The sequence below is a fragment of the Canis lupus genome, chromosome X (assembly GCF_011100685.1).
Source record: "Canis lupus familiaris isolate Mischka breed German Shepherd chromosome X, alternate assembly UU_Cfam_GSD_1.0, whole genome shotgun sequence".
In the NCBI taxonomy this organism is placed as follows: Eukaryota; Metazoa; Chordata; class Mammalia; order Carnivora; family Canidae; genus Canis; species Canis lupus.
In genome coordinates, this window is record NC_049260.1 from 91,286,780 (window position 1) to 91,312,018 (window position 25,239).

At 37.6% G+C, this 25,239-nt stretch overlaps 1 protein-coding gene across 1 annotated transcript in view; it reads left to right on the forward strand.

Moving 5' to 3' along the window:
* Positions 1 to 25,239, forward strand: part of WDR44 (WD repeat domain 44) — an 82,247-nt gene that overhangs the window by 35,475 nt on the left and 21,533 nt on the right. Inside the window, exons 4-12 of the mRNA XM_038588148.1 lie at positions 4,451 to 5,087; positions 5,581 to 5,711; positions 6,823 to 6,918; positions 8,632 to 8,768; positions 9,580 to 9,663; positions 13,179 to 13,285; positions 14,036 to 14,187; positions 18,743 to 18,881; positions 20,114 to 20,178. Coding sequence (XP_038444076.1) covers positions 4,451 to 5,087; positions 5,581 to 5,711; positions 6,823 to 6,918; positions 8,632 to 8,768; positions 9,580 to 9,663; positions 13,179 to 13,285; positions 14,036 to 14,187; positions 18,743 to 18,881; positions 20,114 to 20,178 — 1,548 coding nt within the window. The remainder of the gene's footprint in view (positions 1 to 4,450; positions 5,088 to 5,580; positions 5,712 to 6,822; positions 6,919 to 8,631; positions 8,769 to 9,579; positions 9,664 to 13,178; positions 13,286 to 14,035; positions 14,188 to 18,742; positions 18,882 to 20,113; positions 20,179 to 25,239) is intronic.

The window sequence follows — 25,239 nt, forward strand, 5'->3', positions numbered from 1 at the left end:
TTTCATAAACACACTAATTGATAATTTTTCCTTGAAACAGTACAAAATTGTTTTGTAATGTATTTTGATTTTTTATGCTTGCATTTTTATTAGAATAAGCTTTAGCTATCTTTTTAAAAGATTTTATTTATTCATGAGAGACAGAGACAGAGAGAGAGAGAGAGGCAGAAACACAGGCAGAGCCCGAAGCAGGACTCGATCCCCAGAACCCAGGATCATGCCCTGAGCACAAAGCAGGTGCTCAACTGCTGAGCCACCCAGGCATCCCTAAGTTGTAGCTATTCTTGAGGTAACTACCAAGAATTAAAGGTATTGAAAGGCTCAGTGCAGCAAATTCTGATGCCTTTAAGAGTTAGAGGTTGCACAAAGTCATTACTGTAATAGTGCCTTTGATACCTTTTAAAAATTTGATTCTTTAAAGCTTCAGAGTTTGGTTTACTAGAAGAAACTGAACACAAGATAAAAATTTTGACAATGAGTAGTTCACAGTATCAGGATAAAAAGGGAGGAGAAAGGATACTATGTGTTCATTTAGTTCTCCTACTTGTGAGTATTTTCTGTACCCCTTGCTCTGTTCTGGCTGGTGGGTTTCCAGAGACCAGCAAAATGACGCATTCTCTATCCTAGAGTTTCTCAATAGTGACACTTTGGGCTGAATAATTTTTCATTCTGGAGGGAAGGAGAGACGTTTCTGTGCATTGTAGGGTATTTAGCTGCATCCCTGGCTTCTACCCACTAGACATCAATAGATTCCTCCCTACTTGCACCCTATCATGACAACTAAAAATATCTTACATACATCACCAAATGTCTGGGGAGGAGTGCTGAGCAAAATCACCCTTGATGAGAATCCATTGTTCTAACCTTATGGAATTTATAATTTTTTAGAAGATTTTATTAATTTGACACAGAAAGAGCATAAGCATGGGGAGTGGGGGAGAGAGAAGCAGGCTCCCCGCTCAGCAGGGAGCCCAGTGCGAGGCTCGATCCCAGGACCCTGGGATCATGATCTGAGCCAAAGGCAGATGCTTAAACAAGTGAGCTGCCCAGGTGCCCCGGAATTTATAAATTTAATGGACTCCATATTTTAAGTGTATTTTATTTTATTTATTAGAGAAGGAGGGAGAAAGAGAGGAGGAGCATAGAGAGAGCAAGAATCTTAAGCAGGCTCCTTGCCCATCATGGAGCCTGTCCTATAACCCTGAGATCATGATCTGAGCCAAAATCAGGAGTCCGATGCTGAACTTACTGATCCACCCAAGTGCCCAGTGAACTCTCTATTTTAATATTGATCATACTTTTTTCCCTCAAAAGGATTTTTTGGGGAGAAATGGTATTATTGTATATCAGCATAAATAAGGGAACAAAAGTAGTAACCAGTTTTTTCTTTTTAAATCAGAATAGCCCATAGTTCACACTGTAACAAACAGCTATCTTAATTTTTCAGCTTTGCTTTCTGGTTCTCACCCATTTGCATGACTTTGTTTTGTTTTGTCTAATAATAGTGTAAATAGAATTCTATATTTTACCTTTTCCTCTTATCATCATTAGTTTTTATTGTATTTCTACAGTTTCAATACTCAGTTTTCATTTGATGTTTCAGTTTTCTATGAAGCAAATATATTACAATGTATCTAGTTATTCTTATTGTTGAAAACTTGAAATGTTTCTATTTTTTCCACTAGTTTTCCTTTTCAAGAATTTTTTCTTAGGATACAAATGGGTAACTAATAGTGGCCAATAAAGGTAATTTTTAAGGAGACTTTAGAAACTGAAAAAATAGTAAACACTATGGAGCAGCTGAGTGAAGCTTAAGACTAGGTCTCACTTTTTAAGTTCTAGTCTTTTCAATTGATTTAAGTATCACATATGAATGATAAAAGCTGTGGGAATATACAGTGCACCAGACAAGACGATCCCTGTCCCCAGTAACTTACGTTTTAGTAGAAGAAATTAGTTAAACACAAAACTGAGTGTAAAATGTGTTTGTATAAACTTACAAACTATAAGGGCAGAAAGGGAGCCTTTACTTTCTGCTTGAAGATAGGAATGGGGAAGACTTAATGGAAGAAGTAACATCTGAGCTGGTTCTTGATGAATGGTTAAGATTTGGACAGGCAAAGATGACAGTTGAAAGGCATAACCAAAGGCATGGAAAAGAGAAATGTGCAGAATGGTTACAAATGACATTAGAGCCCAAAGTTAGGCCCAAACTATGGGAATGCATCTTATGTTATACTAAAACATCTGGTTTCTATTTTACAGTTACTGGAAAATCAGTGAGTTTTTTGAAGCAGGAAGGTGATGTGAAATGAACAGTTGCTTTAGCCTGTTCATCTCTGTGTTGGTCTTGATTCTCGTTGTTCTCTTCGTCTTTCCCTGTTTGCTACCTTCTAAAACCTGAGGGTTGGGGCGGGGAATACAGGGTTAGGTATTGTAAGTAGGTGCTATGAGGGCATAACAAGAGGGATAAAATATGGGCCTTGTGTTTAAAAAACTAATTATCTGTTATGGGGAAAGTATTTATATAGAGCTAGCCCATATACTACTTTGTGTTTATATTATAATTCACACTATAGTGAATGGTAAGAATGATAGGAGTTCAGTGAAGGGATAAGGGATTGGGGAAGACTTATGATTTTTAAGCTCATTTTAACCCCTTTTCTGGTATTAGCATTTCCATTATGCATAGTGATTATTCCAGACCTTAATAGTCACCTCATGCTCACTGTGCCCACTAGTATCCTGCTTGCTTTCAAAAGCAGATAACCTTGTTTCCTACCACACATAGACATTAAAGACTAAGAAGCCTGAATTTACTCCTTTTCATCTGCTCTCACTTCCCTTACCTGCAGACTTGTTTTCATCTTTTGCCTCTTTTTCAAGTCTGAGAACTTATTTTTTTCCTGTCCAAAGTAGCATGGTGTAATATAAAAAAAACACTGGATTTTTGAGAAAAATCTGGATTTCAGTTTTGAACCTTGTAGTTTACTAGTGGTGGAACCTTGGACAAAATTCTTAATGCCTTTACCTCAGATTCTTGTTTTTGTAGGAGGGAGATAATCTAGCTACCTCAAAGCCTGTGCAGAGATTAAATGGAAAATATGTGTACTGGTCTAATACACAATAGTCCTCTTTCCTTTCTTCTCCAGAACTTTATCTAACTCTACCGTTGGCTCCTTCCCCTCAGCTTGTAAAAATGCTGGGTCACTTTCTTGCAGCCTCTTCCATTTATAGCCAAGCTTTTTGAAAACATAGATTGTGCTATCTCTGTGTTGTCACTCTTACTCATTCTTCAACCCACTGGCTTCTGTTATCACTAAGGTATTCAGTGCTCAGTAACCACCTAGTTGACAAAGTAGGTGGACTCTAGTTAATATTCCTCTGGTCAAAGTATGATTAAGACTAGGTCTTAATAGTCTCCCTCTATTAGAGACACACACAGAGAGAGGCAGAGACACAGGCAAAGGGAGAAACAGGCTCCATGCGGGGAGCCTGATGTGGGACTCGATCCCGGGTCTCCAGGATCACACCCTGGGCTGAAGGTAGGCACTAAACCACTGAGCCACCCAGGGATCCCAATAAATAAAATCTTTAAAAAAAAAAAAAAAGAAGTAAACGGGGGGAAAAGGCAAGGTGAGCTGAGCTTTTGAACTCATGGTTCTGCCATTTCGATGAATAGTGGAGCATTTGGTATAGTTTAAGAATGTTAACCTCTGAGGCACCTGGGTGGCTCAGTGGTTGAGCCTTTGGCTCAGGTCCTGATCCCAGGTCCTGGGATCAAGTCCCGCATTGGGCTCCTTGTGAGGAGTCTGCTTCTCCTTTTGCCTATGTCTCTGCCTCTCTCTCTCTGTGTCTCATGAAAAAATAAATAAAATCTTGAAAAAAAAAAGGATGTTAATCTCCCTGCATCTCTTTTCTGTCATAGGCTTGAGTTCAGAACTAAACAATTCGAATTCTTGTGCTAGGTGGTTTTAATTCTCAGTTTTGTTAACTAAAGCAGCAGGTTGTTACTGCAACTAACTTGGCATAAATATGTAAATGGACAAGGGTATGAAGAGTCTGAATGTAAATTTAGGTTTGATCTTTTATTTTACGGGGTTGGTTGAACTTTTGTGATTATGCATACTAACAGATTCCCTATTATAATGGTTAGGAGAACAGATTCTGGAACCAAACTCCTGGGATTTTTGCCAGCTTCATCACTTACTCGCTGTGTGTCCTTGGACAAATCACTTGATCCCTCTATGCCTTTGTTCCTTCATTTGTGTAATGATGATATTAAGAGTGCTAACTCATATGGTTATTGTAGAGATTAAAAAATGTAAAGTGCTAAGAACAGTACATTCCCAGGGCACATAGTAAGTACTATGTAAATGATTAGCTGTTACTATGTTCTTGTAAATAGCTTCATTTTTTTTAAAAAAAATTCTTTTTAACCTTTCATCAGATTATTGAAAGTATTATTGAGGAGAGTCAGAAAGTACTACAGCTGGAAGATGACTCCTCAGATTCCAAAGGAAAAAGACACTCTGATCAGGCTACTGCCAGTTCTATTGTAGCTGGAACAGATCTTAGCAATATACCTGGACTGTTAGCCATAGATCAAGTACTACAGGAAGATTCCAAAGAAGCAGAAAGTCAGAATGCAATTGAAGAAACTGAATTAGAATCAAAAAGATGTTTTCCTTCTGATGACATCTATGAGAAGTCAGTAGATGAAATCACTAAGTTAACTGAAATAGGTTCAACTGAGCAGCATAATGTGCCTGCAACTGAAACAGAAGTATTGAACAAGGAAGCTGTGGAAGCCAAAGGAAGTGAGGTTCTAGAACCTGTGTCCTCAAACTCTTTATCTACTAAAGATTTTGCTGCCATGGAAGAAGTGGCTCCCGCCAAACCCCCAAGACAGCTTACTCCAGAACCTGACATTGTGGCAAGTACAAAGAAGCCTGTTCCAGCACGCCCTCCCCCTCCAACTAATTTCCCACCTCCTAGACCCCCACCTCCATCTCGACCTGCTCCACCACCAAGAAAAAAGAAAAGTGAATTGGAGTTTGAGGCCCTTAAAACACCTGATCTAGACGGCAAGTATTTAATTGAGAAATAACTTGTGGAGAGATTTTGGAGCTGAAGCTATTTGACTTTTTGGTTTTGTTTCAGTTATGCTATATATAACCATGTTGATGACCATGACCAAGTTATAAAAGTTATTTTAGTAATGAAAAGAGAAAATGTTTACATTGGTAGTAAGTTACATTACTATGTTTGAACATTTTAGTAGACTTCAAATTTTCAAATCTGTTACCATTGGAGACTTAAGATCTGAATTCAAGAGATAGATCTCTTCGTGTATAAGTTGTATAGCTTTGAGAAATTGAAATAACTTGTTTGAATCCTGGTTTTGTCATATATAAAATGAGAGTAATAAAACCACTTTCCTCATGGGATTGTTGTAAGAATCAGACAAAGGTTAAAGTGCTTTCAAGCTCTATATAAGGTTCCAAATATAAATACTAGTTATTGCCATTATCATCATCATCATCATCATTATTATTATTATCATCATTGTCATTGCAGTTCCCAAAGAGAATATTACATCTGATACTCTCCTAAGTACGAACATGGCTTCAGAGAATACAGTCAAGGATTCTCAACCTTCTCTTGACTTGGCAAGTGCTACCAGTGGAGATAAAATAGTTACTGCCCAGGTTGGTAAATTCATGTTATATTTGACATAGGCTTTAACAACTTTCCACAGCTGGCTGGTTTGTTGCTTGTTGAACCTTCCTTCTTCTCCAGGCAGAATATTTCTTTGTCCTTAAACCTGGCCTTCTTATATCCCCTTTCTAGCTCTGCTACTACATAGCTAGGTGATTCTAACAAACTATTTAATATCTGACTTTCAGATGTCCCTGTGATAAAATGAGGGAACAACCTTCCTTGAAGATGTTTTGTAAGGATGAAATGAACTATGCCAAGTACATGGCATGCAGTAGGAAATATAAAAAAAGGAAGATGCTGCTATTTGTAATATTATTATAATGTTAATAAGCATCAACTACAGTCTTCATTTACCTGACCTATGGTGGTCAAAATTGAGGACTTTCATTTATAATTTCCTTTACCTGATCATGAAAAAAACATTCATATACTATGTTATATATCCATATGGAGGCAATAGAAAGCACCTGATAGCATGAATTTTACCATAGCCCAATTTCTGGGACTCAAGGCTTACTTGTGTAGTAGCTGTGGTTGGGACAGGTTAGCAGACTGGAAGATATGCCACTTCAATCTTGTCATAGCTTTAGAGCCCAGACTGGCAGTAGCCTGTCTTTGTAGGGTCCCGGAGCTAAGAATGGTTTTTTCATTTTTAAGGGATTGTAGGGTGAAAAAAAAGAATACATGATAGACATTACATGTGAAACAGAAAGCCTAAAATATTTACTATCTGGCTCTTTATAGAAAAAGTTTGCCAATCCCTGCCTTCGAGATAAGCACAAGTATAGTCCTGATTAATGTCAGTCTTAGTGCTGGCATTCTGGTAGTAGAGAACTGCTTTTGGGTCAGGTTCAAATAGAACATTTATTTGCTTTCAAATACTAAGACATTATTTCATGGGCAGCAGTGGTTTTGATACTTAGTGTTTTTCAGCATGCTGGGAATAATAAAAGACTGAAATGGAGTGTTTCATTTAAATTTTCAGTAGGCTCCATTATGTGAATTATGGAATTCTTTAGAACTGTGTGTGGTAATGAATAATTGAGTGTTTATAAAAATCGACTCAGTCACTTTCTGTTTATAAAATTGTAATTTTAGGAAAATGGAAAAGCACCTGATGGGCAGACTGTAGCAGGTGAGGTGATGGGCCCTCAGAGACCTAGATCCAACTCTGGAAGAGAGCTTACTGATGAGGTATAATTAGATTTTATTTTTGTTCTTAAAAACATAAAATATAAAAATCATAATGAGAAGATGAAAAAATTCTCAAGATGAATGGTAGTGATGGTTGCACAGCATTGTTAATGTGCTTAATACCACTGAATATACAACTAAAAATATTTTACCATGATTTTAAAAAAATTTAAAGTTTATCGCTGTTAGGCAAAAAAATGTAGAAGAAAAAAATGAAAATTGATGATTTTCTTAGTTTTTAGAAACATTTTTATTGTTTTATCTATTTTTTAAAATATTTTATTTATTTATTCATGAGAGATACAGAGAGAAGCAGAGACACAGGCAGAGGGAGAAGCAGGCTCCCTGCGGGGAGCCTGATGTGGGACTCAATCCTGGAACCCCAGAATCATGCCCTGAGCCAAAGGCAGATGCTCAACTGCTGAGCCACCCAGGTGTCCCTGTTTTATCTATTTTTAAGTAAACTCTACACCCAGCATGGAGCTCAAACTCACAACCCCAAGATTAAGAGTCCCATGCTCTACTGGCTAAGCCAGCCAGCCACCCCAGATTTTTTTTTTAATATTCTGGAGTTTGCAACTCTAACTTAAACTTACCTTTTTATACCATTACGTGGTATTGAAAACAAGGTCCAAATTTAATAGAAGGTAGGCTTAAAAAGAACTTGATGTTCTTTTTATATGTTATATGTTTTTATACTTGCTAAGTGATGCACAGTATACAGACTAAGTGCTTACTTCTTACCATTAAAATTTAGTATACATCGATTGGCCAGTTTACTCCAAATAAAGTTTTGATGCAAAAATCTTATTTTTCATGTCTTTTTTTCTTTCTTTTTCTTTTTTAAAGATTTTTTTATTTTTAAGTAATCTCACCCAATATGGTGCTCAGACTCAACCCCAAGACCAAGGGGCACATGCTTCACCAACTGAGCCAGCCAGGTGCCCCAGTTTTCATTTCTTTTAAGCAATATATTTTTAAAAATTATTATACTTTGGAAAACAGTGTGGCAGTTCCTCAAAATATTAGACATTGAATTACCATGACCCAGCAATTCCACTCCTTTGTATCTATGTATATACCAAATAGAAATGAAAATATATGTCCACACAAAAAATGTACACAAGTATTCATAATAACCAAAGTGTGGAAATAACACAAACATTCATCACCCATGAATGGATAAATAAAATATGGTATATCCAAACCACATGGATTGTTTTTTTGGAAATTAAAAGGAATGAAATTCTGACACATGCTGCAGTATGGATGAACCTTGAAAACATGGTGCTAAGTGAAAGAAGCCAGTCACAAAAGACAAACATACAAGATGATTTGATTTATATGAAATGTCTGGAATAGGCAAACCATAGAGACAAAAAGTAGATTAGTCATTGCCAGGGGATGAGAGGATGAGAGGAGAGGAAAATGAGGTATGGCATTTAATGGATATGGAGTTTCTTTTTGAGGTAGTGGAAATGTTCTAAACTTAAAGGTAATCGTTGCACAACTCTGAATTTACTCGAAATCATTGAATTATACACTTTAAATGAGTGCATTTTTCAGTGTATGAATTGTATCTCACTAAAGTTAAAAATTATTGTACACAGTACTAAATATATCTAGAAAGTCCTTAGCTTAATTGAGAATTTTGCAGACTCAAAAAGATAATTAAATTATAGGTCCTCTTGGTGTTATTTTTATTTATCTCAGGAAATTTTAGCCAGTGTCATGATTAAGAACCTAGATACTGGAGAAGAAATACCTTTGAGTCTTGCAGAAGAGAAACTGCCAACAGGTATTAATCCTCTCACTCTACACATCATGAGAAGGACTAAGGAATATGTAAGGTATGGCCTATTGTTATTATTTATCATTTGTAATATTTCAGAGTGGTGAAGATTTCTGTGTTTATGAACTATAGCAGTCCCTAATTTGATTTCATGCAGTCTTCTTTTTTAAAATTTGGATTTAAAAGAGTTAATATATGAATTCTTCAATATTGTTCTCTCTTAAGACCATAAAGTTACTTGAGGAAAATAGAATATCTCTTGAATCTCATAGTATTTTGTTTCACTTTTAAAATGATTTATATAATACTAGAGACATTATTGAAACATATTGAGGGTAAAAAGCCATGTGGAATGAAGACCTGGTTTTCTAAAACCTGGCTTTAAGTACTACAAATTTTATAAGTAATTGTATTATCTTTGTAGGCTAGAAAATGACTTTACAGTGCGATGATTGACTTTGAGATGTATGTAGATCAAAGAAGTGATTATTATTGAAAGTAGTTCTTGATAAAGTGTAATACATGATGTGCCTGAAAAGCAAAGAGGAAGTTAATTTGTCATTTCTGTGCAGCATGTTTTGTCCAGCAAGAAGCCTTGTTGGTAGTAGGTTTTCCATAAGTTCCTAAATTGCTTTCACTTGCATTTTGTACATTATACCATGCTTAAAGATTCTATTCTTTGACCTTTCACTTCTTACAGTCTCAGGATCATTATTAAAATTAAACTTCTATAAAGTATGTTAACATAGTTTTTTTCTTATTCTGAGTACCTGAGTATATAGTAAATATATAGTAAATATACATAGAGATTGTTGAGAGGTGTAGGGGGAAATGGCTTCTTTTAAAATGACTTCTTCCCCCTCTTGTAGTAATGACGCAGCACAGTCAGATGATGAAGAGAAGTTACAATCTCAGACAACAGATACTGATGGTGGAAGGTTAAAACAGAAAACGTGAGTTACAGTACATTCCTTTTCTTTATTTCAAGCTTTTATTTAAAAAAATAAGAGAATTGCCATACTATTTTAAGTCTGTGCTCTATCTAGTTTATATGTCCATCTACCACCACCATTTCCTGTTCCCAGGAACAGGAGTTGCTTGAGGCTGTATTGGTGGTCATTTTTATAGCATTTGACAAATAGTAAATGATCAATAAATTTTGCATCATGCCTGTATTATTTTTCTGATGGTAGGGACCAGAAATGTTAGTAGAACATGATTATTCTTGACGTTGCTTTCAAATCCAACTAAACAATTTTCCATACTACTCCAGTTCATGGTAAATTTCCTTTTCTCAATTTCAGTGACACCTACAGTCTACATAAATTACATTTTACCTTTATTTTATGTTATCTTAATGTGTTTTCTGATTTTTTAAAGATTTTATTTATTTGAGAGACAAACAGCACAAGCAGGGGGAGAGGCAGAAGGAGAGGGAGAAGCAGACTCCCCTGCTGAGCAGAGTGCCTCACACAGGGCCCTATCCCAGGACCCTGGGATCATGACCTGAGCCAAAGGCAGATGAGTCTAAGGCCCCAAAGCAAATTCTTCACTATAGTCTGATCTTTCCTTAGTATGGGAAGTGTATCAAAGAAAGCATTGAGAACTCTCAGAAAAGATTTACCCACAATGCACGTAACAACCCAGGCACCTCTTATATTAATTTTTAAAATGGTTTATCATCTGTGTTTTTTTATTATCAAAACTTATACAAGGATGCCTGGACTGGTTGGAGCATGCAACTCTTGATCTCAGGGTTGTGAGTTTAAGCCCCATCTTAGGTATAAAGATTCCTTTAACAACAAGAACAAAAAAACTAATACAGAAATACGGAAAATGAAAGTCTCCTCATCCAGAAATAACCAATGTTAATAATTAGGTGTATTCTGCCTAGAATTTTTTCCCTCACAAAAGCAGGATTAATACTGTGCCTATAGTTTATTGGCTTGCTTTATTTGCCTTTTTTTCAAAAGTAAGCTCCATGTTCAGCATGGAGATCAAGAGTCACATGTTCTGCTGACTGAGCTAGCCAGGTGCCCTTGTCAGCTGGCTTTTTAAAAATATCTGATTTGTAAAAAAAAAAAATATCTGATTTGTAATGAACATCTCTTTATATCAGTACCAATAATAAATATATTGTAGCCTTTCTATCAGCCAGATATGGGAATTCAGTGCTGCAGATACAATAGTTAGGACAAATGTAGTCCCTGCCTTCCTAGAGCTCCCAGTTAAGTAGGAGAAACATAAATCTAACTACATTTGTAGTAATTGCAATAAAAGAAATGTATGGGGTACTGTGGGAGTAGAAAACAGGAAAATCTGCTCTAAAGAGTCAAGGAGGGGAGAACCTGGCTGGCTCAGTTGGTGAAGCATCTGCCTTCAACTTAGGTCATAATCCCAGGTTCTGGGATCAAGCCCTGTGTGGGGTACTCTTCTTCTTTCTCCCTCTCCCTCTGCAGCTTTCCCTGCTTGTGCTCTTGTGCTTTCTCTCCCCCGACCACTGCCCTCTCTTCTCTCTCTCAAATAAATCATTAAGAAAAAAAAAAAGATTTGAGGGCTTTTTTTGAGAAGTAACTGTTTGGTCCAAGACCTAAAAGATGAGTAGAAATTAACCATGAGAGGAATGTTCCAGGCAGAAATAACATGGCATTGGCCCCAAGATGAGTAAGAGCTTGGTACATTTGAAGAACTGAGGTTTGCCTCATTTATTTTATTGCATTCCATTGTAAGAATATACCAGCACCTATTCATTCTTCTGTTGATGAAAACTCAGTTTTTCTCTACTTTTTATGCCTTTTTTCCCTACTTTTTATGTTTTGTAAATAATGTGGCAGTGAACATCTTTCTATATATGGCTTAGCAACTCTTTCAAATACTACCCTTTAACATCATGAGTTCCATGAATTGGTAAAAATTGCCTCCTGTAAATTTTGTTTTGGTTTTAAATATCATTTATGTACTGTGTTTTATTTTTTATGATCTTAATATATGAAATTTGAGACAGATTACTTAAAAAGCAATAAATAAGTCCTGTTTATGGACAGTTGAAATGCATACTTGTATTACATTGTGTTTGGGAATACTTCCTGGGAAAGCTCAGCCTAACTGTATTGCATGCAAATACCCAAACTGAAAGAGAAGAGACAAAAGGCCATCATAGGGTACCAAACATTTTATTCTGTAAGTAAATATCCCTTTATAGTTTCTTTCTTTCTTTTTTTAAGATTTTATTTACTTGAGAGAAAGAGATTTAGTGAATCTGAGCAGGGATGTGGCAGAGGAAGAGGGAAAAGGAGACTCCTGCTGAGCAGGGAACCCAACTCAGGGCTCCATCCCAGGACTCTAGGATCATGACCTGGGCTGAAGGCAGATTCTTAAACGACTGAGTCATTCAGGTGCCCCCTCCTTATAGTTTGCTTCTTTTTTAAGATTTTATTTTTAAGTAATCTCTATACCCAACATGGGGCTCAAACTCAGAACTTCTAGATCAAGAGTCCACATGTTCTTCTGACTGAGCCAACCAGGCACCCCTATAGTTTTTATATTGGCAAAATGTTTTTTTAAGGATTACTTTTTTATAAGAGTTCTTTATTTATTTTAGGAGGAGAGAGAAAGAGAGCATGAGTGCAAACAGGGGGAGGGGAGGGGTAGACACCCTGATGAGCTCAAGAGCCCAATGTGGGACTCAGTATCATGACCCAAGATCATGACCTGAGCCAAAAGCAAGATTCAGACATTCAACCAACTGAGCCACCCAGGTGTCCCAAGGATTGCTCTTTAAAGTAGTCTTCTCAAAGACATTCTCACTGTAGATTAATAGCTCCACCTCAGACCCTCTAAATCATATGATCTGCAGGTGGGTCTCAGGTTCATGCACTTTAAACACTCCCCTCCCACCCCATCCCTGCCAATTTATTATTCACCATTGAAAACCAATGCTTGAGGGGCACCTGGGTGACTCAGTCAGTTAAGCACCTGCCTTCGGTTCAAGTCATGATCTCGGGGTTTTGAGATCAAGCCCCTCGTCGGGCTCTGTATTGGGCAAGGAGCCTGCTTGGGATTCTCTCTCTCCCTCTCCCTGTGCCCATCCCCTACCCCTGCTTGAGCTCGCTCACTTGCTCTCTCCCTCAAAAACAAAGAAAGAAAACAAATACTCTAGAGTATATGATACTGTCCATTATAATACACTAATCACAGCTGATGAGATTATTTGTTAGTTGTTGAGTTTTTATAGTTAGTTAATAAATAATTTTGGTTTGGGGGGGCACCTGGATGGCTCAGTCAGTTAAGAGTCTAACTTCAGCTCAGGTCAGTCTTAGGGTCCTGGGACTGGACAGGGACTGAGCAGACTCAGCAGGGAGTCTGCTTCTCCATCTTCCTCTGCCCCTCCCCTACTCATGTCCTTGCTCTGTCTCAAATAGGTAATATCTTAAAAATAATTTTGTTTTTTTTTTGCATTTTTGCTAAGGACTCAATTGAAGAAGTTCTTAGGAAAATCAGTAAAGAGAGCAAAGCACCTTGCAGAGGAATATGGTGAGCGTGCTGTGAATAAAGTTAAAAGTGTTAGAGATGAAGGTAAGTGAAATAGAACATTACAAATGAATATTTAATTGATTTGTAATCATTCAAATACTTTATAAGAAGCATTCTGTTTTATTGAAAGTAAGGAGCCTTTTAGCAAACATCTTAGCACTTCAATACTACTGTACTGTAGGTATCAGTTAATTTTATGAGAGGAAGAAAAATAAATTTGTTCATCTTAAACATGAATTTTTACATATTCTATAACTATGACAACCTGGAAGCGATGAGTATTCATTGATCAGTTTGTAAGCTAGTTTTGTAAGGCTGTTTCATTTTTATGAATATTTTCAAAATTAGGAATATATTCTAAATTTGCTCAGATCTTAACTTCCTATGCCTTTGTGGGAATTGTACTCATTTATTTTTTTTTAATAAGCACTAATACAGTAGTTATTTTGTGCCAGACACTGTTCTAAGCACTTGGACCAGTATTTACTCATTTAACCTTCATAAAAACCTTATGAGGTAAGTACTGTTATTATCTTCATTTTATAGATGAGAAAACCAAGGCACAAAAGGTCCAGTGCTTTGGCTATGGTCACATAGACAAATAAATGGCAGAGCTGGATTTGGACCCAGACAGTCTGGCACCAGATCACATGTTCTTAACCAATATGCTATTTGGTGTAATAGATACTGCTTTTCCATTTAATGAATTTTCTTGGTGAAGAGTAGATATGGACATATGATAGCTATGTCTACATTAGCTAGTGATTATTTCTATATTGCTTTTCTATTCAGTGTTTCATACTGATCAAGATGATCCTTCATCAAGTGATGATGAAGGAATGCCATATACAAGACCAGTCAAATTCAAAGCAGCACATGGTTTCAAAGGACCTTATGATTTTGATCAGATCAAAGTGGTACAAGATCTTAGTGGTGAGCATATGGTAAGCAACCTTTATTTTTTTCAGGATTGACTCTGTTTTCATTGAGAGAAGTATATTGGCTTCTATAAAGCCAATCTCTTAGGTATATAATTTTGCTAACCTGACTCAAGAAGAGTAAATTAAAAAAAAAAAAGAAGAGTAAATTAATACTAATAATGATTTATTGCCTAGGTAATACAGTCTATTTCTGGATTATTTAAGAACTGAAAGGTTTTTTGTTTTGTTTTGTTTTTAATTTTAGTTCATTAACATACAGTACAATATTGGTTTCAGGAATAAGAGTTAAGTGATTCATCACTTACGTACAACACCCAGTGCTCATGACAGCAAGTTCCTTCTTATTACTCATTAGCCATCTAGCCTATCCCCCACCCACCTCCCTCCATCAACCTTCAATTTGTTCTCTATTCAAAGTCTTACAGTTTGGGATACCTGGGTGGGTCAGTCAGTTGAGCATCTGACTCTTGATTTCAACTCAGGTCATGATCTCGGGGGTTTTGGATTGTGTTTGGGCTTTGCACTCAGCAGGGACTCTGCTTGAGATTGTATTTTTCTCTCCCTCAGCCCCTCCCTCCACTCATGTGTGTTTTCTCTCTCTCTCTCTCTCTCTCTCAAATGAATGGATAAATCCTTTAAAAAAAATCTCTTATGCTTTGTTTCCCTCTCCTTTTCCCCCCCCACTTCCCATATGTTCATCTGTTTTGGTTTTTATTTTTATTTTTTTATTTTTTATTTTTTTTAAATTTATTTATTCATGAGAGACACAGAGAGAGAGAGGCAGGGACACAGGCAGAGGGAGAAGCAGGCTTCATGCAGGGAGCCTGAGCCTGACATGGGACTTGATCCAGGGTCTCCAGGATCACACCCTGGCCTGAAGGCGGCGCTAAACCGCTGAGCCACCAGGGCTGCCTTGTTTTGGTTTTTAAATTCCATGTATGAGTGAAATCATATTGGTATTTGTTTTTCTCAAATTGGCTTAATTTTCCTTAGCATTATACATTCTAGCTCCATCCATGTGATTGCAAATGGCAAGATTTCATGCTTTTTGATCACTGGGTAGTATCCCATTGTGTGTGTGTGTATATATATATATATATGTGTGTATATATATATGTACATATATATATATATATATATATATATATACACACACCACATCTTTTTTTAAAAGATTTTATTTATTCATGAGAGACACAGAGAGAGAGAGAGAGAGAGAGGCAGAGACACAGGCAGAGGGAGAAGCAGGCTCCTTGCAGGGAGCCCAACGTGGGACCCGATCCCGGGTCTCCAGGATCAGGCCCTGGGCTGAAGGTGGCGCTAAACCACTGAACCACCTGGGCTGCCCTATACCACATCTTCTTTATTCATCATTCAGCAGTCAATGAACATTTGGGATCTCTCTGTAGTTTGGCTATTATTGATAATGCTATAAACATCAGGGTTCATGTACCCCTTTGAATCTCAATTTTTGGATCCTTTGGGTAAATACTTAGTAATGGAATTGCTGGATCATAGGGTAGTTCTATTTTTAGGTTTTTGAGAAACCATTCTCCAGAGTGGCTTCACCAGTTTACATTGCCACCAGCAGTGCAAGAGGGTTCCCTTTCTCTGCATCCTTGCCAACACCTGTTGTTTCTTGTGTTGTTAATTTTAGCCATTCTGACAGTTGTGAGGTGATATGTCATCATGGTTTTGATTTGTATTTCCCTGATAATGAGTGATATTGAGCATCTTATCATGAGTCTGTTATCCATCTGGATATCTTTGTAAAAATGTCTATTCATGTCTTTTGCCCATTTCTTAACTGTGTTATTTGCTTTTTTTGGGTGTTGAGTTTGATAAGTTCTTTATATATTTTGGATACTGTCCCTTTATCAGATACTTCATTTGCAAATATCAAGAAGTGAAAGTTTTTGAATTTTTGTAAATTTTATTTATTTGAGAGAGAAAAAGCCTGATCACAGGAAGGGGAACAGAGAGAGAGAGACAGACAGACAAACAAGCAGACTCCCTGCTGAGCCAGGAGCCTGACATGGGGCTTAATCCCAGAACCCTGGGATCATGACTTGAGCCTAAGTCAGACTCCTAACTGACTGAGCCACCCAGGCATCCCTCAAGAAGTGAAAGTTATTGAATAAGTAAACTCTAGGCCTGTATCATTAAGAAAGCTGTGTAAAGGTACCAAACTTTAAAGCAGTTAAATTTACAGGGTGGTCTGTGTCTTTAGAAGACATTTAAAATGCTTCCTGGGCATATTTTTAAGATATTTTATTTTATTTATTTTTTTTTTTTGAGAGAAAGAGCAAGCAGCAGAAGGAGCAGAATAAGAAGGAGAAGCAGACTCTGCTGAGTACTGAGCTCGATGTGGGGCTTGAACTCACTATCCAGAGTCATGACCTGAGCCAAAATAAAAGAGTTTTATGCTTAACCAACTGCCCCTCCCTGAGTGTATTTTAAATAATTAACACAAATATTGCAGTAGGTCAGTGTATTTTGTCAAATGGCAGCTAAAACCAGGGAAGACAGGTACATGTTTTCTACCAGAGTTAAAATGTACCACAGTAGTTATAAAGTGCACAAGTGATATTGTAGGTTACCCCTTGAAAATGCTAGGAACACAGGGAAGGTGGTAATAAACTCCTAGATTGGACAGATGATGCTATGAGTTTTTGATCAGGGAATCTGTGTCTATTTAGATTTTATTTTATTTTATTTATTTATTCTTAAAAATATTTTATTTATTTAGATTTTAAATCCAAAATTTGGCTTAACTAGAAGGAAACAACTGTAAACATATTAGATGGCAGCCAGATTAGAATTTAGACTTTGGTGCTTATGATCTCCACATAAAATATTTGATTCTGATAACTTCCTTGAGGAATTTCCTTGTACTGTTTTTTTTAATAGAATAATTTTTTATTGGTGTTCAATTTACCAACATACAGAATAACACCCAGTGCTCATCCCGTCAAGTGGCCCCCTTAGTGCCCGTCACCCACTCACCCTTGTACTGTTTTGATTCACTTTCATTATTTCCAGTTTTAACTAAAGTCTCATTTTAGTAGGCTCCCAATAACAAATTTCTTAATATACTGGAATTTTGTGGAAATGAATGTTATTTCAGTAAATGAGCTGTTGCCTCTAACTTGGATAATCTTTTTTTAAGTTTATTTATTTTTAGGTAATCTCTACACCCAACATAGGGCTCAAACTCATGACCTGGAGACCAAGAGTTGCATGGTCTCCCAAATAAGTAGGCACCCCATAACTTGGATAATCTTTTTGATCTGCATAGATATGTGTTATAATACAATAGTAGTTTTAACAGTATTTGTTGTAATAGCATTTGGGTTTTCCAATTTAAGGGTTCACGTTCTTTAATCACCCCACCCCCACCCCCCAACACATACATACTTCCCTTTGTTAGCAGTATCTGGGAATTCTTTTTTTTTTAATATTTTATTTATTTGAGAGAGAGCAAGCATGAGTAGCGGGGAGGGGCAGAAGGAGAGGGACAAGCAGACTCTCTGCTGAGCAGGAGCCTGACTTGGGGCTCATCCTAGGACCCCAGGATCACGATCTGAGCTGAAGGCAGGTGTTTGACTGAGCCACCCAGGTGCCCAGTATCTGGGAATTCTGACCATATACTGTGAAACATTGTTTCTAGGGAGAAAAAAAACAGGATGAGACCACATGATTCCAACACTTTATAAATGCCCAATGCAATGAAAGTCACTGCTAATGTGAACTTATATTTCCCTCAGCCCTGATCAAGAGTATCAGTGGTATCCTGAGGGCTCTGTCTCCTCTGATGCCACTCCCCCTTATGTTCAGCTAGGAGACTGAGATTTTATTTGTGTTTTTACAATGATTTCTGGCCATCTTGGAACTCCATTTCCTTTAATTTGTAGACAAGGCTTGTGCTTTGACCTTGTTAATTTAGATTATGGTAAAATGCTGCTTTCTTATTCTGCCTTTCTCCTAAAAGTTCCTCTTTGTGCTGTTGCATCATTGAACTGTTGGCCTCAGGTCGTATCAGAATGTGAGCATTATCTTAGGATGTATAATTTGGAATAATTCTTTACTTTGGCTTTAAAATAATGTTTCGACTCTTAAGGGTGCCTGGCTGGCTTAGTCGGTAGAACATGCAACTTTTGATCTCAGGCTTATAAATTCAAGCCTCATATTGGGTGTAGTGATGACTTAAGAATAAAATCTTAAAAAAAAAAAAGGTTTAGGGGCACCTGGGTGGCTCAGTGGTTGAGCCTCTGCCTTTGGCTCAGGGCATGATCCAGAGGTCCTGGGACTGAGTCCCACATCAGGCTCCCTGTGGGGAACCTGCTTCTCCCTCTGCCTATGTCTCTGCCTCTCTCTGTGTGTCTCTCATGAATAAATAAAGTATTTGAAAAAAAAGTTTCAACTTTGTAATAACTTTTTTTAATTGGAGTTCGATTTGCCAACATATAGTATAGCATCCAGTGCTCATTCCATCAGATGCCCCCCTCAGTGCCCGTCACCCTTTGTAATAACTTTGAACCTTTCTTTGTTTTCATAGGGAGCTGTGTGGACCATGAAATTTTCTCACTGTGGCCGATTACTTGCCTCAGCTGGACAAGATAACGTAGTGAGAATATGGGCTCTAAAAAATGCTTTTGACTATTTCAACAATATGAGAATGAAATACAATACCGAAGGTATTTTTCATTCACCTGTGGGCTTTAAAACTCTAGAGACATCTGTTGTTTTTATATTTTAGGTATAATAATGTCTTTCTCTGGCAACCATTTGCAATAACCACTATTTTTCATAATGGTCACAAACCTAAAAGTAGGACAGAAGTCAACACCAAAAAAAGCATATAAATCCCATGGAAAATACTACCATAAAGCTTTTGACTTTATCCCTTTTGAAGTGTAGTGCAGAGTTTATTTCATCAGCTGTTGAGAACAAAGTTACTTGGTTTCCCCTGACAACCTTTAGTTCTCCCCTGGCTTAAAATGAAATAACCTAATTAATCTAGAAAAAGAATGAAAATAATAATATCCATCTAATACGTAAAGAAAGCTAAAGGAGACCCATCTATGAAAAGGAAATGTGATTTGTCAGTACATTAGAGGTATATGAAAAAAAGGTTAAATGGCAGAGGGAAACCTCAGAATGTGATACATGTACACGTGATTACAGCTATGTAAACTAGTTCTGTATGTTGATAACTTACCAGGAGAGTTAGAATTGATGGAAATGAGAGTTTTATGTTTATGGGTTCCTTCTCTTATAATTGTTTAACTTCAATAAATTTTGTTCACAAACCCCTTCCTTTCACTCCCATCCTCACTCCGGTCAACCAGGGCTGAAACCAAGAAGTTAAGGGATGGGAGAAAGAATAAGTAGCCATGGGCTGGAGTATAGAGTATATCTGAAGCACCAATTTGAGGAATATAGAAATCTAGGAAGATCCACTAAACTGGCAAATGAGGCCTCACATACTTTAGTGGTCCTGTGGGTATAGCTTGCATTGTGTTATACATAATTTAAGATAATGGGTTCGCAAAAAGTTAAACTATGTTTACATTTCTTTTATTGCCCTGCCTGGAGCAGAAAGACGTTTTTAGTGGCCATTGAGACTTACACCACCCCAGGCCCTTTGTGCCCCTTTATTGTTCATCTTGTTTGTATTCACTATGAATAATGAGGATTTTAAAATATTTTATTACATTGGTTATATGGTTATAAAGATGTTATGATAAAAATGATAACCAATATTTTGATGGCCAAAGAATTAATGCTTCACTTATTTAGAAAATGTGTTTTTTCAGAATGTTACATTATATGACTATTAATTAGGTGTTGCTGTATCATTATTTCTGATTGATGTTTTGTGTAAGTGTGTTTACATACGTTTTTATAATTATTATATTGTTTTTAGGACGTGTGTCCCCATCCCCTTCTCAGGAAAGTCTGAATTCATCAAAGTCTGATACAGATACAGGGGTATGTTCAGTATTTTCTGATTACTCTTGTTAACTGCTATAATTTGATTTGTTTACCATGAAGTACCTTATTGTCTAGCAGCAATTATAGTTACATGAAAGCAGTAAATTAAGATACATTAGAAACAAGAGTTTCTTCTTTTAGAATTGGTAAATGAAAAATTGTGGTATTTAAAAGCTGTCATACAGTGGATGATACTATTCCAGCTACTAAACTAGTAATGCAAATTTGAATTAAACAAAATCCCCTCCCCTCAAATCCATGTTACAATTTAAAAAAACATTGGATACTGAATAAGGGGTGATTAAGAAAAGAAAAACAGATATTGAAATATTTTAATTTTTCTATCTTATTGGTTTAATAAATATTTTATGACAGTTTCAGGTAGTTTAAAATATCTTAATGATTTTCATTTGATCTGATAGCTGGAAGGTTAAAAATAACCAATGTTAAACCTAAAAAGCCAAATGGAGAATATTTTTCTAAGCTGTTCCCTGTGCTCCTTGTGTATTGATCTAGACAAGGGGATGTAAACAAAGAACCTAAAATGTTCACCTGCTCAACAGTATTTTCCTGAAATTTCATTGTCTCTATAGTATTTGACATATTCCTCTCAGCTTTCTATGGTTCTGTTATTCCTTGTTCTCTTCCTATACCCTTGCTGTCTCTTTCTTCCACTTAAATGGTGCTGTTTTTCAGGGTTGTATCCTTGCCCATCCTTATATGACATATTCATTTGTTGCCTCAAGTGAATTGGCTCTACCTTCATAATTCTTGTTTCCTTTGAATAGCTTTATGGGTTTTAAACAATAAGATATTATTGGGCATGCTACCCTTTTCACGTAGCAGTATTTATAGAGTCTCTCTGTCAGTGTATTCACCAAGCACATCAATTAATAGGTCTAAAATTGAATTCCCTCAACAAATATTTTTTGAGTGCTTGTTACGTGTGCCAGATACTGCTAGATTCTGCAGTCAAATGAGACATAGTCTTTGCCCTCAGAGACTATGCTGACTCATGAAATAGATACATTCACAATTCTAGTATTAGATGGTAATATTCTATAGAAGGTACTACCCAAGTATAGGAGTTATCTTTACAAATCAGAGCATGAGGGAAAATCTTCCTGGAGGCTTTGTTTGTGAGCCAGGAGCTAAGTGTGTGAGAGAAGGAAGAAAGGAAAGCGTCACAGTGAACAGCCAGTGGAAAAGCCTGGAGGCTGAAACAGGATGGCATGTTAACGGTGCTGCTACCTGAAGTCCCGTGTTGCTAGAGTAGAGCAGGCATGTGTGAGAGTTGGAGGAGAGGAAGGCAGGATTAGGATTTTAAATGGCCCTTTGTGTTAAACCAAGATATTTGGACTTTGTCCTGCAAGCTACGGGTCGGGGGGAGGAGGGGAGAGGTCCTGAGAAATTTCAGTCAGGAGCTGAGTTAAAACGTTCAGATTTTTGTTTCAGGAAGAGCATTCTGGTAAACCCTGTAAAGCATCAATTAGATGGGGTCCAGGCTACAGAGAGAGATACCATTTAAAAGGTTATTAACCCAGGAGAGAAACAAATACTTTATGAAACAGTGGGTCTAGAAACTATAACGATGAGCTAATTTGAGAGATGTAGAAGATGTAGGATCTCTGGCACTTGGTGATGGACTAGCTGGGGTTGTTGATGAGTAGCCTAGGATTATCCCCAGCTGGCTGGCTTCAGTAACTGGCTTAGATATTAATGGTCACTCATGTAAATATTTATATTACCTACCCACAGCCCTGCTTCTCTCTTTTGAGCCTTCTTTAATGGCATCATTATCCATAAGTTACGTTTCTGACTCCATCAGAAAATACTCCATTACCTTTTTTTCCTTACTTTTTTAACTCCATCAGAAAATACTCCTTACTTTTTTCCTTACCCACATATCAAATTAGTTATACATTTCTATCTACTCTGCCTACAAATCCCCATGGAATCTGTCCCCTCATTCTCCATTGTCACTCACATATCTCAGCCCTCAATGTTGATTGAGATGTTTGCTATAGCCTCCTAATTGCTTTTTCTGTCTTTGGTCTCTACCCAATTCATTTTCTATACTACCATTAGCTTTTTTCCCAAAATCCAGATCTGATGCCATTTTGTGGTTTAAAATCTTTTGATGGCTTCTTGTCGCCTACAGAATAAGGCCCTTCCTGATATTGCCTCATTTTACCTTTATATGTGTGTGTGTATGTATGTATATTTTATGATAGTAAATGCAAATTTTTAAAAAGACTTTCTATTAGAGAGTGCAAACATGAGCTGGAGGAGGGGCAGAAAAAGAAGCAGACTCCCCGCTGAGCAGGGAGCCTGATGTGGGGCTCTTTCCCAGGACCCCAGGATCATGGTCTGAAATGAAGGTAGAGGCCCAACCAGCTGAGCCACCTAGGCACCCTGTCATCTTACCTTTTTTTTAAGATTTTATTTATTTATTCATGACAGACACAGAGAAAGAGAGAGAGAGAGGCAGCGACACAGGCAGAGGGAGAAGCAGGCTCCATACAGGAAGCCTGACTCGGGACTCGATTCCGGGACTCCAGGATCATGCCCTGGGCCGAAGGCAGGCACCCAGGGATCCCCCTCATCTTACCTTTTTAACTCAGTTCTAATTCCCTGGTGCCTGTGCACCCTGCTCACCACACTGGACTTAGGTCTGTCTGTACTGTACCCTAACCATTATTTCACGTTCATTGCCTTTGTCTGCTGTTTGCTTTGCCCACAGTGCCCTCCCTGTCCCCTTTTCTCACAGGGCAGAACTCTATTCATCCTTCAAGATTCAGTTCAAAAAGGAAAAAAAAGATTCAATTCAAATATCTTATCTTCTCTCATTATTTTCCCTGAATCAGGCAGGCAAAATTGTTCCTCATTTGTGTTCTCACAAAACTTTACAGATACTTTGACACTGATACCACTACTGTGTGTTCTTTGGCAGTTTTTCTCACTGACTAGACTCTGGGCTGATTTAAGGCAAAAATCTGTACTATGGATTTTAGTGCCCTTGGAACCTAACCGCATGCCTGACTGTGGTGGGCCTGAATCGGTTTTGAATTCCTGTTTCTGTGCCTTTGTTCCTATCTTCCTTATCTGGATGCCTGTAACCTCCCTTCTTTCTATTCAAAGTTTGCCCTTTCTTCAAGGCTCACTTCCTCTATAAAGCCTTCACTGACTAATGTAGTGGTAAAAAATTTAACCACTTTGCTTTAGAGAGAAGGTTTTGCTTTTATTAGTTTAATTCACCATAAATCTTACAGGCATTGACTACTATTAAAAACAGGAACTATTTGTACCATCTTGTATTATACTTATTTCAACAGTCCTACTAACCGATTTTTTAATGTATTTCTAAAGATTTCATTTATTATTTATTTTAGAGAGATCGTGTGAGTTGCAACGGGGGGGTGAGGAGCAGAGGGAGAGAGAGAATACCAAGCAGAGTCTGTGCTGAGCTTGGAGCTCTATGCAGGTCTCAATCCCATCACCCTGAGATCATGACCTGATTGAGATGAAATCAAGCATTGGAATCTCAACTGACTAAGCCACCCAAAAGCCCCCCCTACTGACAGATTTTTTAAAAGATTTATTTATTTATTTATTTATTTATTTATTTATTTATTTATTTATTCATTCATTCATTCATTCATTCATACATACATACATACATACATACATACATACACACACACCTGGGTGGCTCAGTGGTTGAGCATCTGGCTCTGACTCAGGGCATGGTCCCAGGTCCCAGGATCAAGTCCCATATCGGGCTCCCCACAGGAAGCCTGCTTCTCCCTTTGCCTATGTTTCTGCCTCTCACTGTCTCTCATGAATGAATGAATTAATTTAAAAAAAGATTGATTTGACAGAGCACGAGAGAGCACAAGCAGGGGGAGTGGCAGGAAGAGGGAGAGGGAGAAACAGTCTCCCTGCTGAGCAGGGACCCCAATGCGGGTCTCAATCCCAGGACCCTGGAACCATGACCTGAGCTGAAGACAGATACTTAACTGGCTGAGCCACCCAGGCACCCCCATATTCTTAACTACATCCATCCACCCTTACCTCATTTCCCCCTCCCCCCAGAAAACCTAAGTAATTCCTGAGCTTGTTTGAATACAGGCCTTTTTTTTAAAGATTTATTTATTTGATAGATTGTACACAAGTATGTGGTGTGGGGAGGGGCAAAAGGGAGAGGAAGAAAGAAATTCAAGCAGACTCCATGCCAAGCACAGAGCCTGACTGGGGGCTCAGTCTCACGACCCTGAGACCACAACCTGAGCCAAAACCAAGAGTCAGTCACTAAACCAACTGTGCCACCCAGGTGCCCAAAATATAGGCTTTCAAAATGAGGAGCATAGTATTTCTTTGATACAAAAAGTAGTGACCCCCTGGAGTATTGAGGTTTTTTTCCTATAGTAGTTGAGTATCGTTTATATCTGTTGTTTTCAGGAAAAGATTGGTGTTTCTTTCACTTCTGTCATTTTGTTAGGGGGTGGTTAGAAGAGGCCTCGATTTCATATGCCTTTGGAGTATGATATCTGATATTATCTTTTATCATAGCACTAGCTACAGTGAGGGGCAGTATATACAGTGTATTCATTGATTTACTTTCCTGATGTGTGTGTTCTTTTTTTCTTATGATAGTGATATACTTATCTCTTCTGAACTACATCCTCATTCTTGTTAGCATTCATGTAAAATAGAGTACTTAGAATTACCTGTACTGGGATCCCTGGGTGGCGCAGCGGTTTGGCGCCTGCCTTTGGCCCAGGGCGCGATCCTGGAGACCCAGGATCGAATCCCACATCAGGCTCCCGGTGCATGGAGCCTGCTTCTCCCTCTGCCTATGTCTCTGCCTCTCTCTCTCTCTCTGTGACTATCATAAATAAATAAAAATTAAAAAAAAAATTTAAAAAAAAAAAAAAAAAAAGAATTACCTGTACTATGGCTGGGCATAGAGAATGACACACCCAAGATCCCTAACCTCTTCATTGGTCATGCCAAGCCTAGAATTCTGCCTATTATGCTCTCTCCATTCCTATTGAT